The sequence below is a fragment of the Aspergillus tubingensis genome (genome assembly GCF_013340325.1).
Source record: "Aspergillus tubingensis WU-2223L DNA, scaffold_3, whole genome shotgun sequence".
Classification (NCBI taxonomy): Eukaryota; Fungi; Ascomycota; class Eurotiomycetes; order Eurotiales; family Aspergillaceae; genus Aspergillus; species Aspergillus tubingensis.
Genome location: NW_023336277.1, coordinates 3347218 through 3364991, shown reverse-complemented (window position 1 = coordinate 3364991; position 17774 = coordinate 3347218). Strand labels below are relative to the sequence as shown.

Genomic DNA, 17774 nt, shown 5'->3' with positions numbered 1-17774 from the left:
TCGGGAGAACGAAAGATTAACTTTCCGAAACCAGCTACAGAAATGGATTGAAAAAGTAGCTATTGGCAATTACTCTGGTCAACCTGATTGACATGTTGCTCCTCGAAGAATAAGAAGTCTGCCACCTTCAACTCTGACAACTTTGCCGTCCATAAAAGCGCCTGCCTTGCTGATTAACCACAGCATGGTCCCTACCATGTCTTCTTCGTTCCCTGCTCGGCCAGCTGGAGCTTCCGCCGCTAAATGGAGGTTTGAATTGACATCTGTTGTTGTCATTCCGGAAGGCACAATGCCTGGTGAAATTCCGTTGACGCGAACTGCAGATGAAATCAGATAAGTGTTGTAGGGAAAAAGCAATGTATGGTGCCACGAGGTACAACATACTGTAGTACTCTGCGAACTCCGCCGCCATGATCCGTACAAGATGATCAACTGCTGCTTTAGACGTCTGATAGCAGGGCACAAATTGATGGTTATGCACACTAGCTGGGCTGCTTAGCATAACCACGCAGCCTCGACCGTCGCCTCTCGCGGCTGCTGTGCCTAACAAGCATACTAGACCCGCAGTCAGATAATATGGCGCAAGCACATTCAAGCGAAAGGTTTGTTCCCAGCCTTGATAGGGTGCAGACAGAGACGCTTCTTCAAGGTTGTCCAGACTGCTGCCAGGCCTATAAGTGATATCGTTCATGTAACGGACTGCGGCGCAATGTATGAGAGCATCAAGCGAATTGCGAATTGACTTGATCGCGGCGACGACTGCTGTGACACCTGCCTCGCTGGAAAGGTCTTCATGTATCCTATACAATCACTCAGACAAAGCGTCATGGCAGGATATGTGTGGGGAACAGACGTGACTACAGAGGTTGGAGGTAACTCCTCAGATTGGCTGAGCTGTTGAAGCTCGGTCTTCGCTGCCTCCAAGGCACGCTCATTGATGTCTATCAGAATGGTGTTGGCCCCATTGACTGCACAACCCCTCGCCAACATACGACCTATACCGCTACCTGATAGCAACATGTTAATATTAAGCCCATTTTCATCCTTGGGTAGTACTTCACCTGCACCAGTAATGGCGACCCAACGATCCTTAACCTCGAAGAGCGCTTCCAGGCGCAAGATGCTTGCCATGGCAATAGGAAGGCTCAGTACAAAACATGAGATACTAGCCGATTTGTGGCAGAATTAATTGTACTTATCCCAGAATAGGAGGGAGTTGGCTCAAGATGGGTTGAAAACCGCTCGCTATTCCCCGAGGTTTCGGCCCACATCAACGCCTTCCTCCGACCTGCATATCGGAGTCCAGGAGTTGCTTCGCACATGTACCTTGGCTATGTGGTCCAGGAAACTGTCTTAACACCCCCAAAGTCATCACCATTGTCAGTCATTTGGCACACCAGCAATCCTGTCCACTATGGCTGCTCTAATAGACCAATCATGGCCTTACAACCTCGTCACCGTAAGCCTTGTGGCTACAGGAATGCTTACAATCACGATCCTCTCATATCTACGCTATCTCTTTGTTGATTTCCCAAAAATAATAGGTATTCCTGAGATCCCTGGCGGTGAGCTTCTGGCAGGTCACCTGTATCAGTTGGGAAACGACCACGCTACCACCGCAGAAATCTGGTCACTGAAATTTGGTTGGCCCGTCTTCCAGATCCGAATGGGACAGCGACGAGCCGTGGTGATAAATTCATTTCAGGCTGCCCGGGACTGGATGATCAAAAATCAGTCCGCGACATTGGACCGACCATCGTTCTATACCTTCCATAAGGTAGTTTCTGCAACATCAGGTATGCAACATATTGTGATAATCTTTCCACTTGAAATGTAATTGACATGTATAGCTGCCACTATCGGAACAAGTCCTTGGGATGAGCGGACAAAAAAGCAGCGACGGGTTGTCGGCTCCCTAACTACCGGCCCGGCTATCCAGAAGTTAAGACCAATGTTAGATCTAGAGATATTTACGATGATCTCGCAAATCTATAATGACAGTCAGAATGGGACCATTAGTATTGTGCCTCATATCTATCAGAAGCGCCTTGCGCTGAATATCATGATGATGTTCTGCTACGGGACGCGATTCGAGTCTATTACCGATCCTCTACTGCTCCAGATTCTTGAGGATGCTAGCACTATTGCGAGGTAAGGTCATTGACCTTTGCAAGTTCAGCACTGTATCTTCTGACTTTGACAGCTTTCGATCTACGAACTCGAACCCACAAGACTTCATTCCTTATTTGAGGTATTGGAAGAAGAGAGGAAGAACTGCTACAGCTGTTGAAGTCCGCAAACGTCGAGATAAATGGTTAGCAGCTATGTTGGATGGTGTTCGCGAAAGCCTTCAACTGCGAACTGGAGATGGGAAGTGTGTGGCCAAACTATTATTGACAGATAATCAAGATGGTCTTACACAACGTAAGTGCTTTCCGTCAAATGTAGATGAGTTACGGCTGATGATGGCTAGTCGATGTCAAGACAATACTTGGTGGCCTAATGTCGGGAGGCTTCGAGACCGTGTTCTCGACCATCATTGTTGCAATCGCTGTCCTGTCAACTAAACAGGGGCAATACATGCAAAACAAGGCCTACTCAGACATAACGAGTGTCTATAACTCACCAGAAGAAGCATTCGAATTCTGTGTATCTGAGGAAAAGTGTGTTTATGTCTCTTCCATTGTAAAGGAGACACTGAGATTTTATCCGCCCCTCAAACTTCTTCCAGCACGCCAAGCCTTTAAAGAATTCACTTACCAAGAAGCTGTGATTCCAAAAGGCATTCTCGTCTACGTGAACGCGCAAGCTTCAAACCGCGGTACGAGTGTTTAGATTGCTTTTGTTGCTTTCCAGTCTTAGGCTAACCTGTTGAGTTCCAGACAAAAACGTATATGGTGCAGATGCAGATGATTTCCGACCAGACCGTTGGCTAAAGGCAGAGAATAATATCCCTCCACCCTGTCACTTTGCCTTTGGTGCAGGTTCCCGCATGTGTACTGCGGTCAACTTTTCAAATCGGGTCCTCTACGCTACCATCCTTCGTCTCATTGTCTCGTTCAGAATGGTAGAAGATGAAGAAAGTCCGCCGAATATACACTACGTTCACTATAAGCGCGATCCGACAGCATCGAATGCGGTCGCGTCAGACTTTAAGATACGGTTCATACCAAGGGACGAGAAGGCCTTGCAGCGGATGTTTGAGCGATCGCAAGAGCAGTGCGCAGCTAGTATAGCGGAGACCGGTGCAACGGCCATGGGGAAGCCATGAGTATAACAAGGAGGCATCTTCTCGAGAGAAAGCTATGGAAGCAATTAGCGGAAGCAGTCGGGTGCTCCTTTTTTGAACACTCTTGATGGATTCGATTACAAAATGATAGACATGTCAGACGCAAACAACAGCAGGAATTGCTGGGAACAGCAGCTGAGAAATGAGGAGCACTTGATTTGAGAAGATAACACAATCTTTCTATCATGATCTCCTGAGTTACGGCTTTTACATTGGGGACCATGCACTTAACGCTTGTCCACAACCAAGTAGCTAGTAGTATATAGCTTGACAAGGAAGGCTAGTAAATCCCCTTCGGCATACCATCCATCTTCCACACTCGGGCGTCTTTCATCACAAAGTCGACCTCCCTCAAAGCCCCTGGATCTTCCACTGGATTTCCACACAAAGCAATGATATCCGCCTGCGCTCCCTCCTCAAACCATCCAAACCGTCTCCCACACAAATCACCTCCGCAAGCCTCCCACCCACCAATCGTACAAGCCTCCAGAACATCACCCACCGGGATACCCGCCTGGATCATGAGCTCTAACTCTCGAACATTCTCACCATGAGGATATGTCCCTGTGTCCCCCCCACAAGCCAATCTCACGCCCATCTCATGCGCCCGTTTGACCCCACTCAGGATCTGATCAAAGCGCTTCGCGTGCAACCTCTCCGCTATAGCCAGCGTAGGCACCATAATCACGCCCTTCTCCACCATGTGCTCAAACATCTCGTCCGTAGTAAAATACGCATGCTCAATGGTGGATACACCCGCCTCGATCGCAGCCATGGCACCCTCAAGCGTCGCACAGTGCGCAGAAACCGGACACCTGGCCAACTTTGTCTCCGCAACAATCGTCTGCATCTCCTCTTTCGAGAACACCATATAATCCGGATTCGGTTCTTTCGGAGGATGCAAGACCCCGGCAATATACGGGTGTTGTTGCGCAGGGGGATATCGCATGATTCTCCTTCGGTAGTCGGCGAAGAACTTGATGATGTCTGCACCGGCAGCTATGCGGCGACGAACGGCCTGGCGACATGCTTCGACACCGTCAACGGCGTCGGCACTGGAGGGGAGGCAGTGACCCCCGGTACTATTTTCCGTCCGGCATTCAAATGATCCGGTGCTGGCGAGAACTTTGGTGGCTACAAATAGGCGGGGGCCGGGAGTTAGACCTCGAGCGATGGCATCGCGGATGTTGGCATCGAAGTCTTGCATTCCTTCGGAGCCGAGGTCTCTGAATGGGGTGAGTTGATGCGTTCTCTTACCTTTGGGTTAAAGGAGGGTTACACGCATACCTATAGGTTGTGTATCCGGCTAGCAATGCCGTGCGACAGTGGTTAACTGCTCGGACCATGCGCTCGCCTATACTTTCATCGCGCTTCTGCTGAAGCGCTCCTGCCTCACTGACTTGGTCAATACCACTCCTGATTGAGTACTAATCCTTCGAATGAACCTACTCGTATGAATGAAGGAAGATATGCGTGTGTGCGTCTACCAGTCCAGGCAACACATACTTCCCCCGGAGGTCTATGTCGCCAGGCTGTAGTAGTTCCGAGAATGGAGTGTTCGAGTCGCGTTCAAAGACACGCACGATTAATCCACTGACAGGATCAACCGTGATTGAGACATTGGGGCGGAATGACTTGAGCCTCGGATCGAACAAGGAAGATGTATGAATCGTGAAGTGAGACATAGCGAAGTCCACCTTCCCATGTATCCAGCTCGACACCGGGAAGGCTCATCGTCGTTAGAAGTTCATGAGTGCCAGTTGCTGAATGAGGGGTAATGGGCATAAAGGGCCTAGACTGTCGCAGCAGCGCGCAGACAGTATGGAGGCAGTCGTTAAACGCCGAGCTGACGTGGTGCCTCATACACCCCTGCAGCGGTGCTTGTTTATCGGCTATCATCCGGAGTCTGGATGACCCCGCTCGAGAGATAGGGTTTCTCGGTGATAAGATAGTCTGAAGTGGGGGTAGTCCCCAGACACAGCCAAAGGATCGGCTTAGCCCGTCTGTTTTCTCGCTTTTGCGGCGGTTCACCGAAAGGGCTTCATCTGTTGGAGTTTCAATGCGTGTGAGGAACTCATCTGAGATCGTTAAATGAAATTATTTGGAAACATGCATTGACACGACAAGAAAACTAGTATTATCTCCTACACCAACATGGAAACCACAAACAAACACGTCGTTTTCGACGTCGTAGGTAAATCCGATCCCCAAAAAACAATCCCTTCATTTCTCACTCGTTTTAACATTCATCCCAGGAACATGCGTCTCCTACGACGCCTTCTTCTCAGCAATCGACTGCCGTCTCGGCCCCAAGCTTCGAACTTATAACATCAACCCCCGACTATTCGGCTACGCGTGGATGGAAGCCGGCGAAAAGGAATACACCTATCTAAGTCTCTCAACCCACTATGTCAAATTCTTCGACGTATTCCGTTCTATCTTCTACCGGACACTCTGGCAGGCAGGGATCCTGAACCCACGGGAATTCGCAACCGATGAAGACCGTGAATATCTACTTGCATCGTATCGCGGATTGCAAGTCCGTGCGGGGCTATCTGAGTGTTTTGAGAAGCTAAGGAATGCCGGGTTCACGGTTTGGGCTCTGACGTCGGGGGATACATCCCGGGTGGCTGGGTATCTTGCTGAAGGTGGAGTGAAGTTCCCAGAGGAGAACTTTGTATCGTGTGATACCATTGGAGTGGGTAAGCCGGCACCAGAATCGTATCGATATTTGTTGGAGAAGTTTGAGGGGGAAGGGTCGGTGGCTTGGTTTGCGGCGGCGCATATGTGGGATGCGGCTGCGGCGAAGCGGTGCGGGTGAGTGATTTTTCTAGTATTTATATTTGGGTGATCGTGTGCTAAGTTGAATTGTGCAGGTTCAAGGGGGCTTGGGTGTCTTTATGGGAGAAGGAGAAGTGTTCGGATATCTTTGGCGAGATGGACGTTGAGGCGGATAGTTTGCCTATGCTAGCGGAGGGGATTATTGCAGCTACTGCTGCGATGGAGACCGAGTAAAGGGATTTGTCACCCTAAAATAATATATGAGTGATGTGAATGAAGAAATTGCTTATTGTTTGGATTTTCATCTCACGAAGGCATAGCCTTCGCAGTTATACCCTAGAACTTATATTGACTGTCCCCAAATCCTACTCACAACTTGCTCGGGAAATGCTCCTTCTCCAACCCCTCCAATATCTCATTCTTCGTACTCTCCAACCTCTCCTTTGTCACCCGAAACACCGACGGTACATCCGTATCCTCAAACACAACACCCTCCCTCACCATGCGCGCAACCGCTTTCGCGCAAAGCAGAATCAGCGGCATGCCATGTCCAGAGAAGCCCGCCATAACAGTTTGATTCGGCTTCCCAGGCACCTCGCCCACATATGGCATGAAGTCAGAACTATACCCCATAACTAGACCCAGTCAGTAAGTACTTGCCCCAGAGAGAAGTAATGGTAAAAGAGGATAAACATACTCCCCGTCCACACTCGATCCGTGTACGCCTCACTCCCCTCCCAGCCAACAAAGTGTCTCTGCATTAAGCCGTCAAAGTACGTCTTGGCAGGCTCAATCAACTTCCCATCATCTACAACATCATACCAGTGTTTCGTATCTGTCCAGAACTTTGTCTTGGCCCCACCAACAATAATACTCCCGTCTGGTCTGGGAATCAAATAATCGTACATGGACGGCCCATACCGGATACTATATGTTTGGGGTAGGAACGGCGCCACCTTGCCCTCTGGTACAACGATGCGACTGCATATCCCGCGCACCGGGACAATGTGGTTCTTGAACTGCGGGGCCAAATGAGATGTGTATGCGTTCGTCGCAAGAAAAATTTTCTTCGCTTTTATATTCCCCCTTTCGGTTCGTACTACCCAGCGACCATCGGGTAGAGGGTTCTCATCGATAGATGTAACAGGAGTCATGGTTTGGAGATTCGCGCCTCGGTTAACGACACCTTGGAGGAGATGCATTACCATCTTATAGGGCCAGATGTGGCCTGCTGTGAAGGTGAAGCAGTTAAGGGCGCCTTTGACGCCGGATACCTGTATTGAGTAACGGATTAGTATGACTGTAGGGCGAAAAGTGGGTAAGTGAGAGGGGATAAACGCACTCGCTCAGCATCCTTGCGTGGCGTAAATTGTACATCTTTCAGATCAGCAACACCCGACTTAACTAGTTCTGCATACGCGGCCTCAATCTCTTTTGCTAATTGCTCGTCCAGGGTTGCATCGCACGCACGAGTGAGGACGAAGTCGCAGTCGATGTTCTCAGTCTCGACTAGCTCCTTTACGGCGTGGACTTGAGAGGCTTCGAATTTGGCTACCTCTACTGCGGCCTTGACACCGTACTTTTTGATATGCTTGGGGAGGTTAAGGTAGACGTCTGGTTTGAGATGCCCGCCTGGTAGGGTGGTTAGTGAGTGATGGGATTGTGGTAGGGGCAAGGGATGAATTTACCATTTCTACCGGTAGCTCCGGAGCATGCTTCTCGTGCTTCAAGAATGACCACTGATGACGGCGAGGAGTTATCCTTGTAGAGGAAATGTGCTAAGGCTGCGCCTGCGAAGCCGGCTCCAATTATGAGGATTTCGCATTCAGCAGGGAGGTCCGGGGTACTGCGGTGGCGGTCGAGAGGATGGGGATGGGTGCGCCAGAAGGGGGTGGTGGAATTGGGGACCGGAGCAGGCATGTTTGTTTGCCAGTGTACGGATGATTCACTGAAAACGCAGGTTGTCTCCCGCGGGGTTGAAGGGTCATGCTTTGGGGCCGTGTTGTATATACGACTGTAGGGGTAGATGGGAGCGGACAGTTGGCCGATCTCTACTCCACTTTCGGCTTATCGCGGTGGGGAAGCTTGCTCGCTCGGGCTTCACCGATTATCTCTGGCAATCAAGGTCATTATCGCTGAGGTATGAAAGGGGAAAACTTGGGGATAGTTAATGGTAGGAATGTATTAGGGAGAGTCATCTCGGCCTTGAGGATTGCATACTAAAGTGCCATAACCGTCTCTTATTGAAGTAGGGTGTTGAGTTACTGCTATTGGATACCTAAGGGACACGTTGGGGCAGATTGATTTCCTTATCAGATAGCGATTGCTGTTTATCTGATATCAGCACTTGAGGGGTTGCGTCTTATGAAGGCCGCATCTAGATATAAAATTTTTGTACACTTTGATGATTCTCACAGAACAGAGACGTACATGCTCTCAACATGGACGTATCAGACATGGACCGAAAATCGACTGACAAGAATGACGACCCCGTCATCAAGGCTACGAATGTGGAGGTTGGGGACATTTTAGTGTCTGGTACGCTACTTCCTTCGCTACAGCTGAACGTTGTTGACATTATACAGACTATACTGAGCAACAATATAAGAAATTGACCCGGAAGATCGACTACTATCTCATGCCAATGATGTATGTGCTTAGCCACGTCTGAGAAAGGCTTGTCTAACGGTACAGGTTCTTCTTCTACGGAATTCAGCAGGTAGACAAGACCTCAATTAGTATTCAAGCAGTAAGTTTTTTAATTTGATAAATGAATGCGCTTGCTGACAAGTCCAGATATTTGGAATGGAGGATGACTTGAATCTACACGGCCAACAATATCAATGGCTAACCACGATGTAAGTAACGATTCCTAACATACAGAACATACTAAACGTGACTGCAGCTTCTATCTTACGTACCTTATCGGAGAGTTCCCCTCTGTCTATCTCCTACAGACATTCAATGTTGGCTTGGTCCTATCCATCTATATTACATGCTGGGGTGGGTGATGAAGGCAATCCATGACTGCACTTGGCCAACGTAATAATATTGTCCAGGAATATGTCTCATATGTATCAGCGCAGTCCAAAATTGGTCGCAATTGATGGCCCTCCGTGCCCTCCAAGGCTTCTTCGAAAGCAATATATCTCCTGGCTTCCTCCACATTACAGGCGTCTGGTACCGCACCGAGGAACATTCCAACCGCTCCCTCTTCTGGCAGTCATCAGAGGGCTTCTTCTGTATTGTCTGTAACCTTATTTTATACGCCATTGCTAGACACGTTGAAGCCCACGGCGGTATAGCGGCCTGGAGATGCATTTCGCTTTTCTTAGGTTCGCTTACCCTGGCCGGTGCAGTAGCCGCCTTCTTCTTGCTCGGTTGCCCACACGAGGTACGCTGGCTGAGTGAAGATGAGAAACGCATGGCGTAGGTTGTCGCTCCATCTCCATCGCCACTGGAATACTTACCATGACAGGTCCGCCCGCACGTTGGACAACCAAGTTGGTCAGGATACGACGGGTAAAGAATGGTCCTGGCCGCAAGTTATCGAAGCCTTCAAAGATCCCCAACTCTATTTTTCCTTCGCCAATTCTTTCCTTGGCAATATTCCCAACGGGCAAGTCAACACGCAGCTCCCCAATGGCGAGGTCAATGGGTTAATTCTTGGTTGAACACAGAGGCATTACAACCTTTAGCTCCCTCATGTACGAGACCTTTGGCTTTAGTGACTGGGAATCCATGCTTTACGGCTGTCCCAGATATGGTATAACCCGTTTCACCCCAGTTAGAACTTGTACTAATTATATATCTCTCGCCAGCTGCCTACGTAGTCAGCTTCATAATCGTTGGATTATACACTCGCAAAGTCAAAAACCAGCGCATGTGGGTCATGGTTGCCTGCTGCATTCTTCCTTTCATCGGCCTCCTAGTCATGTCCCTTCTCCCTAACACGCCCCAATACAAGTGGGTTAAATGGGGAATGTTCATGATGACAGTTGTCTTTTCTATGGCTATATTTCTAGGTTGGAGTCTTAGTATGTTCACCTACTCACCAATTGCCATTCAGAATCATCTTTTACTAATTAGTCACCCCCGGCTAGTCCCCTCCAATGTCGCAGGTAAAACGAAGCGATCCGTCGTTTCCGCCATGACGTTGATTGCCTATTGCGCCGGAAACATGGCTGGTGCGCAGGTATTCAAGACCAAAGATGCGCCCCGATATGTCTCGGGAACGATCGCGTGCTCGGTGTGTTTTGCTCTCGAAGTGATTGTTATTCTTGCCTGGAGGGGCTGGTATATGTGGGAGAATCGACGCCGGGAGCGAATTGTACAGAGCATGGGCATCTCTAAAGAGGAGCAAGAACGGCGGGGTAGAGAGTTGGGGGCGCAGGATGTTACGGATATGAACAATGTTTATTTTCGGTATACCATGTGAGCGAGGGTTTTGGGCTCTAGGTAATCGGATCAGGCTCTCTCTTGCACGTTTCTCATTATCATAAAGAAATAGCACTTGATAAAGAGGATGAAAAAAACTATCCCGTCTGCCCTAGTAGAGTCTCCAGACGCTTATCACCCGAATATCGTTCCAAAGCATTTATCTTCCAATCAACCCAACTCATATCTGCATCTAAGTTTACGGCATTTCGAAGGCCTTGAAAAAGACCCAGAAAGCCCTCCCAATCTGCAAAGTCATATCCACAACAGAACTGGAACCGATGAAGCAGTCTCCCATTCCTGACTATCTCTGCAAGTCCCTTGTTTCCCTTTGCCTCAAGTATATCTGCAAAAGTAGATTCATCCCCGCCAATGGTATTAACTCTGTCGTAAAAGTCAGAAACTGGGAGAAACATGACGGGCGATTTAAAGGCTTCAGTCTTTGAGTCTGTATGAGCCCATTCCCAATCAACGATTCCCGTGATATTGTATTCACCATCAACAAGAATATGATCACCCTTGTCATCAGCGTGCCGTAGATAGAATCGTCCGTCGTCATAAGTGTAGTGTTCTATGATTCTTGGGATGCAATCAAGAATAAACCGGTGCACTAAGAATGCATCTATCTCGCGTCCTGCATAACGTTCCCCTCTCATGATCAATCTTATTATGAGCTCAATGCTAGATTGGATGTAGTCTCTCGGGTCCCTGTATGGCCTGAGGGGAACCATCTGCGAGTTGACGTATTCAGTCCATGATTCCCTGGCAAACGAGGCAATGTGGTCACTTCCTGGTTCATCCATAGATCCCATACTGTTGAACGCAAAACGTTCCAACTCAATGTATACATCCGCTAGCTGGGTCATGACTTTCTTCCTTTGCTCCCGAGACGCGAGAGACAACGTAATGATTTCCCCGGGAGGTTTTCCATGAGTATATATCCAACGCTGACGGGAGTTTGCCCTTCCAGCGCGTAGTCGAACACCTTCGGAACAGGAATTTTGGTTTGGCCAAGGAACTGGAGAGTCGCAACTTCGCTGCGCATGATATAGTCACGTAGGTCGGGCGGTGGTGAAGTAGCGTTATATCTTCGAATACGAGCCAACCACCGAACTCCATCAGCAAACAAAATCTCTATGTGGTAGTTCATGCCACCCATGACCGACGAACGTAACGATCTGTCATACACAAGGGGCCGGGGAAAGAGCAGGCAATACCATTTCGTAAATAGCTTGCTTTCTCGAGAAGTGCAGAGAAGTTCAAAGATTCTAGTAACCTGGTTATCTCGCCCCTCTCAGCTTCCTGAGCAGCTAGATCGTAGAGTTCCCCGTCCTTGATGTGGATTGTTAGATATGCCAGGACTTGAGAGCATGATATATTTCTTCTCCTCACCTGCCACTTGGGACATCCGTGTTCAATATGTTCAGCACAGAAATGACGGTCGCAAATAACACAGTCACCGTCTAATTGTACAGCCGGCCTGTTGCAGTCTTCTCGCACCCCCACATGGCTTTGGTTGTTATGTGGAACTGGTTGGAGGGGTTGGGTGCATCAGCAAGGACATCGCATATTCTTGGCGTTTTAGCCAGTTCATCAACAAAGCTTTTGGCGGCACTTGGACCTTAGCTGAGTGGGATTACGACTTATGCAACAGAAGGGTAAGGTTACTCAATACTCGAGTCCTGGCAGATTACAGGAACTCTCATATATGACAAAGGCTTGAACCTGCTTCTAGGGCAGCTCATCGTCGCTGCGGTGATCACCTGACAAGTCACGCTGGGGAATCTTGGTGACTAATCCTCATATCCAGACTTTCGCCGATGCCTGCAAAGAACATCCACTTACCACTTGTAGCGCCAATTCAGCAATGCTTAGAAAAGGTCATCCTTCATGATACTTGAGCTGCAGTAATTGGGAAGATGATACATACCTTTCCGACCCCAGGGTCAGTGCCTAGGCGCCGCAAAGTGCGCCGGGCATGCCGCTTCTGTCGAGAGCATCGAGTGCGGTGCGACGCAGTTGCCCCCTGCCATCAATGCGTGATAAACAAGGTGCACTGTAGCCGTCTAAGGCGCTCTGACAGCCCATCTGGTCGGGCAGATGCTGCTATGGATGCGTCCCCATCCTCACTTCACGTCACCCCTAGAGCCAGTGTCACCAAGGGAAGACAGACACCCAGCAGGGGCATGACACCTTGTCCCGACGACACAGAGACAGCTCCGATCAACTATCGCTTGGACTCAACACTTGGCTTCATCGATCGCATAAACACCTTCTGCGCTGGTGTATCCCAACTGTCCTCTCGGTGGTCCCCTGCGGGCCCCCCTCCTGCTTATTCATCACCTTTTACTGCCCATGATACAGATGGCACAGCTGCGATTGAATGTGATTTATCCTCCGCTCAAGTTAATCGCGTTCTAGAGATATTCTGGGCACGGTTACTCCCACAAGTTCCAATTGTTCGCCGAGAGGATCTAGAGCGCCCTCCTTCCCACGAGGATACTGCGACTGGCTCCCATCCACAACCTCTGCGGGATGCTGTAACAGCCTACACCATGCAGTATATATTCTACTCTGGCCTCAATGCTCGGCTTCTTGGATTGCAATGGAAGCAATTCAATAGGAGCAATCGGTGCTCAAAGAAGATTGGCATGCCTTATTTCCAACGTTGTCTAACAGGCGCGATGCAATATTCAACGTTTGCGAAGCCCTCCCTTCCAATCCTTCAGTGCTACTGTATCATGACCTTGTACTTACTGGACGCCGGACAACACCAGGCGGCGTATAACATGATCGGGCTTGCTGTTCGGATTGCTCGATCATTAGACCTTGACTGTGACCCGCCCCCTCAAGCATCCCGGGAGCAGGCGGAGCTACACTCTCGTATCTGGTGGACCTTAGTCCATCTCGACTTCCGCTGCTCAAGGCACCTTGGAAAGCCTATTAGTGTACAGCTTCCTATATCTAGATCTCCGCCACCATGTTGGATGTCGAACGATCCGCCCCGTCCGGTACGGTTCCCATATCATAATGAATCGATTCGTCTCACATGTGCGGCTCTGGCTGTCATTGAGTCAATGGCACACCACGAAAAGACAAGAAAGACACATGACATCGAATCTCAGGCAAATGTTTTGACAGATAATTTGCATCATTTACGTGTATGGAAAGACGAATTACGCCAAAACACATGGTTCAAACACCTTCAACTGGATGTCCAAGATGTGCCCATCTCACGAAAGTATTTCTGTGGTCCAGGAGAGAATGGGGGTGGCGAGGAGTACAATGACTATATGATCAAAGCGCCACTCCAAATTCAAACGGAGGCCCTGCTTGAACTCCAATACCACGATGCCATGATTAGTCTGCATAGAGTTTTTATCCAATTCCCTCGTCAGCCCGCTATGAACCGAGAAAATCCCCTTGCCGGTGCACATGCTGCAACTGCTCTGAAACACGCCTTGGCAACGATCCAAACAGTGTATTCTTGTATGACCGCGCATGATATATTCTATGGATCATGTGAACTTTATCAATATCAGTGGAATGCCGTGCTGACGCTGATGGGTTTTATGTTGGCTTTTCCTTTCTGTCCGCGCTGTCCACAAGCACGAGGCTACGTCGACCTAGCCCTGGAAACATTTGACTTTGCGGGTTATCAAAATGACGCCGCAGTTCGTGCAGCATGTCTCACTCGTCATCTATGTGAGAAGGTGGACAAGCTGACTATGATGTTAAATATTAATCTCCGGCGGGGTGTGACCGAGAGCACAAAGGATGTACCTGCGCCGACAAAAGATGGGTTGACACGACGGCTGAATCAACAGTCTGAATCGGTAAACATGGACTTGGATGCTGGCAATACGAACATTGATCAGTCCTTTTGGTCTCTTCCACAGAACCAGACAAGTGATGATTTGTTTTGGCCCTGGGCGGATCTCGTTGATCCCAAGATCTGGCCCAGTTATTGCGATGGAGTCAACGAAGCCTTCACAGACTTTTCTCATTCAACGTTGTTCGGGGATTCTGCTGTTCATGCATCCCAGGATTTATAGTAGCAATAAAATTACCCTAGATACAGGCCTTTCTCACACCATCATATGTACATTGAACGGGTTGTTCCTGAACTTATCCCTGGGCACATTTCTCTGCTGTTTATCGCCGGACAATCAAACAACCGCACCAGCTAAACCCGAATAACAATCTTTCCAAAGTGCGAGCCACTTTTCAGATATCTGAAAGCATCCCTCGCCTGGCTGAAAGAAAAGACCTTGCAGATGACAGGATGTATGTCATGTTTCTCACAAAAATTGATCAGCTCCTCAAAGCGATCCGTCGGTCCGTTAACAGATCCCTTCAAAGTCAGGCTACGACTCAGAGTGAGCAGATTAACGTTCTTTTGCTCTCCAGAAGCTTGAGTCTTGCCAGAAGTATACCCAATGCAGTTGATCAGGCCACCGTACGCAGCACACGCGAAGCTCTGACCTAATGTCTGCGACCCACCCGTTTCAAGAATAATATCCGCTCCATGTCCGTCAGTGACCTCCATCACTTTGTTAGCCCATTCCGGTATCTGACGATAGTTAATACCAAAGTCGGCTCCGAGGTTCTTCGCCTTGGCTAGTTTCTCATCAGATGATGAAGTAATTATAACTGTACCAGAGAGTCAGCCCAATCATATATCCAGGGACCAAATAACATACCCTTCGCACCAGATGCCTTCGCAATCTGCAATCCAGCGATACTAACACCTCCGGTTCCCTGAAGAAGAATGTACTCTCCATGACCCCCATTCTGTCCCAACGGCCGCGTGCCATTGATCGCCATCCACGCCGTAACACTCGCGATTGGCAGCGTGCATGCCTCCTCATCACTCATGTGCTCGGGTGCCTTGACCAACGCATCCTCTGCGAAAACACGATGCGTTCCCAGCACACCATGCTGAGGGAGGCCCAAGCTGGTAGCGAGCGCTCTCTCAGTCAGTTGTCCTGTCTTGTGGTCTGGGACGAATAAGGAAACCACGCGATCGCCGACTTTCCATTTGGTGACGTTTTTGCCGACGCTTTGGACAACGCCGCACATGTCTGAACAGGGGACTATGTTTGGCACTTGCTTGATTGCGCGGTGGTGGTTGTATTCACCGTTGATCACTTAATTGAGAAGATTAGTTGCTGGGTGCTTGACATGGCGAGGGGAAATGACGCCTACCTTCCATGTCACGGTAGTTCAGCGATATAGCCCGGACCTGAACAAGGACCTCGCCTTGTCCGGGTGATGGAAGTGGTACATCTTCTGTCTTGAGGCCGTCGATGCCGTCGAAGTGGGAGATGTAATGTTGCATGGTGTGGGTGTTGGAGTATACAAGGAGGTAAAACGGAAATTTTTTGAGGTTTCACAGAGGCTGATAAGTTGCTCGTACATTTATATGCCTTGAAGTTACTTTGTTAGGTCTTTCGGTTTCAATGTGATGGAAGTAAATGAACTTGAACGCTCCCGTCGTTCCTATTGGCTCTCACGGGGCAATGAGGAGGGAGAATATTCACGAGCACCATCAACCCCGCCAGATAGAAATGATTGGTAATCGAGAAATCCATGCTCTGTGGAGACAACAAAACTCTCTCCTTGATTCCGAAAGAATGATCGAAAGCGTACTCCGATACTACTATGAGTGGAGTAGGAGAAAATTGATCTTGACCAATAGGAACTTCAGGAGCAGTCCGTAAACAGTTAGCGCGCCAGTGACAACATGGAGGTATTGTTTTACTAATCCCATATCCAGACATACATTACTCCATTCATGAGTAAGACAGTTCAAGAGCGCAAATTAAGAATTATCACCTCCCATATACCTCAATTCCATATCATAGAAAGCAATGTCCCACAACATCCTCATCACCGGAGCGTCCGGCTACCTAGGAGGCACCGTCCTAGCGCGCTGGAAGAACGCAAACCTCCCGCCATACGGCATACTATACGCATTGGTCAGATCAGAGGATCAAGGCGAACAAGTGCAAAGACTATATGGTGCAGAGCCCCTTGTTCTCAATGTCAGCGATCACGAAACCGTCACCCAGACCATCATCGACAAGCAAATCACTATTGTCTACTACCTCATCGATGCCTACTCAGCAAAGCATCAACCGGCATTCATCAAAGGCCTAGGAGAGGTCAAGAGGAAAACAGGCAAAGACGTACATTTTCTGCACATGACTGGCTCAAAGCAGTTTAGTCGACATGCGGGCGTCTCTGTCGATCAGGTACTGTTGGATACGGATCCGAGATTGTACGATATTCAGAAGGGGGCGAAGTCCAAGCATCAATTTGCTGCTGAAGTGAGTTGACGCTACAATATGTTTGTTGCTGTAATGGGCCAATGTTACTAAGAAACAATAGTCTGCCAACACCAATGCCACTATCATCGACACAGCCGAAGCACACGGCGTGTCGAGCTACATCTTCGCTCCGTGTCTTGTATACGGCCAGGGGGAAGGGTTCGGCAGCCGGACTTCGATCCAAGATGTTGATATTGTTCGCGCTGCTTTAAAGCTGCGTCGGGTTTATAAGGTTGACACTGACGATCCTGTATGTATCCTCCGTACTAGTCACCATTCGCATTTATATCTCCTAACAATGAATATTCAGATCTGGCCTGTGTGCCACGTCTCCGATACAGCAGAGTTGTACCTGCACATTCTCCGGAGGATACTATCAGGTGAAAAAGTCATCCACGGCAAGAATGGTTTTTTCTTGCTGCTTCGGGCAGTGTTGCGTGGAATAAAGTTTACAGCGCGATGGCTAGGGCGCTTGCAAAGCATGGATTGGTTGAGGATGATGTTGTTGCGCAGGCTGATGATGAAGTGTTGGCGAAGATGGGCGAGGCGCTTGGTGTTGCACCGGATGAGGTTCCGGTGCTTATTGGGGGGAGGTAAGTAATGTTCTATTGGATGAGGGTGTTTGAAAGCAGTGCTAACTGTGAGACTAGGTGTATGTTTACGCCTGAGCATGGACGGAAAATTGGATGGGAGCCGCAATATCCGCCTCACCATATACTCGATGTGACCGACGATGAAGTTGAGTTTATCATGAAGGAGCTGGAGGGCGGTAATAAGCGACCGGATATTAGGTAGTAGTGAATATACTTCCAGTCCCCATCAATGCAGGCAGTAGGTTAAGTATTGTGGACCTGGAAATTGAAATGTACTGATATTATCCAGACCATCTAGCCAGAATCCTAAGCAGATTGTCCATTCTATTTGCTTATTTTATG

The 17774-nt window shown here is 48.9% G+C and overlaps 9 protein-coding genes across 9 annotated transcripts; 5 read left to right on the top strand and 4 right to left on the bottom strand.

Moving 5' to 3' along the window:
- Positions 1-78: 78 nt before the first annotated feature.
- On the bottom strand, positions 79-1131 carry AtWU_02244 (SDR family NAD(P)-dependent oxidoreductase; the record flags this gene model as incomplete). Its single annotated transcript, XM_035497358.1, has 3 exons — positions 79-317; positions 385-800; positions 854-1131. 3 exons carry the CDS (start codon positions 1129-1131, stop codon positions 79-81), a joined length of 933 nt encoding a protein of 310 aa, XP_035353251.1.
- Positions 1132-1414: 283 nt separating this feature from the next.
- On the top strand, positions 1415-3271 carry AtWU_02243 (cytochrome P450; the record flags this gene model as incomplete). The annotated part of the gene is made up of 5 exons (XM_035497357.1): positions 1415-1796; positions 1851-2151; positions 2204-2424; positions 2474-2821; positions 2883-3271. The coding sequence occupies 5 exons, from the start codon at positions 1415-1417 to the stop codon at positions 3269-3271; spliced, it is 1641 nt and encodes a 546-aa protein (XP_035353250.1).
- Positions 3272-3569: 298 nt separating this feature from the next.
- AtWU_02242 (amidohydrolase family protein) lies at positions 3570-4974 on the bottom strand (the record flags this gene model as incomplete). The annotated part of the gene is made up of 3 exons (XM_035497356.1): positions 3570-4515; positions 4577-4684; positions 4739-4974. 3 exons carry the CDS (start codon positions 4972-4974, stop codon positions 3570-3572), a joined length of 1290 nt encoding a protein of 429 aa, XP_035353249.1.
- A 469-nt stretch (positions 4975-5443) lies between these two features.
- Positions 5444-6304, top strand: AtWU_02241 (HAD-like protein; the record flags this gene model as incomplete). The annotated part of the gene is made up of 3 exons (XM_035497355.1): positions 5444-5483; positions 5545-6106; positions 6166-6304. The coding sequence occupies 3 exons, from the start codon at positions 5444-5446 to the stop codon at positions 6302-6304; spliced, it is 741 nt and encodes a 246-aa protein (XP_035353248.1).
- A 135-nt stretch (positions 6305-6439) lies between these two features.
- Positions 6440-7990, bottom strand: AtWU_02240 (NAD(P)/FAD-dependent oxidoreductase; the record flags this gene model as incomplete). The annotated part of the gene is made up of 4 exons (XM_035497354.1): positions 6440-6705; positions 6768-7344; positions 7413-7702; positions 7759-7990. The coding sequence occupies 4 exons, from the start codon at positions 7988-7990 to the stop codon at positions 6440-6442; spliced, it is 1365 nt and encodes a 454-aa protein (XP_035353247.1).
- A 521-nt stretch (positions 7991-8511) lies between these two features.
- AtWU_02239 (major facilitator superfamily transporter) lies at positions 8512-10508 on the top strand (the record flags this gene model as incomplete). Its single annotated transcript, XM_035497353.1, has 10 exons — positions 8512-8608; positions 8656-8719; positions 8765-8819; positions 8867-8928; positions 8976-9073; positions 9130-9499; positions 9549-9689; positions 9751-9836; positions 9892-10107; positions 10174-10508. 10 exons carry the CDS (start codon positions 8512-8514, stop codon positions 10506-10508), a joined length of 1524 nt encoding a protein of 507 aa, XP_035353246.1.
- A 2107-nt stretch (positions 10509-12615) lies between these two features.
- On the top strand, positions 12616-14562 carry AtWU_02238 (fungal specific transcription factor domain-containing protein; the record flags this gene model as incomplete). The annotated part of the gene is made up of 1 exon (XM_035497352.1): positions 12616-14562. One exon carries the CDS (start codon positions 12616-12618, stop codon positions 14560-14562), a length of 1947 nt encoding a protein of 648 aa, XP_035353245.1.
- A 131-nt stretch (positions 14563-14693) lies between these two features.
- On the bottom strand, positions 14694-15848 carry AtWU_02237 (zinc-dependent alcohol dehydrogenase family protein; the record flags this gene model as incomplete). Its single annotated transcript, XM_035497351.1, has 3 exons — positions 14694-15160; positions 15211-15657; positions 15716-15848. The coding sequence occupies 3 exons, from the start codon at positions 15846-15848 to the stop codon at positions 14694-14696; spliced, it is 1047 nt and encodes a 348-aa protein (XP_035353244.1).
- A 532-nt stretch (positions 15849-16380) lies between these two features.
- AtWU_02236 (NAD(P)-binding protein) lies at positions 16381-17634 on the top strand (the record flags this gene model as incomplete). The annotated part of the gene is made up of 5 exons (XM_035497350.1): positions 16381-16839; positions 16901-17089; positions 17150-17219; positions 17288-17432; positions 17490-17634. 5 exons carry the CDS (start codon positions 16381-16383, stop codon positions 17632-17634), a joined length of 1008 nt encoding a protein of 335 aa, XP_035353243.1.
- Positions 17635-17774: the final 140 nt, after the last annotated feature.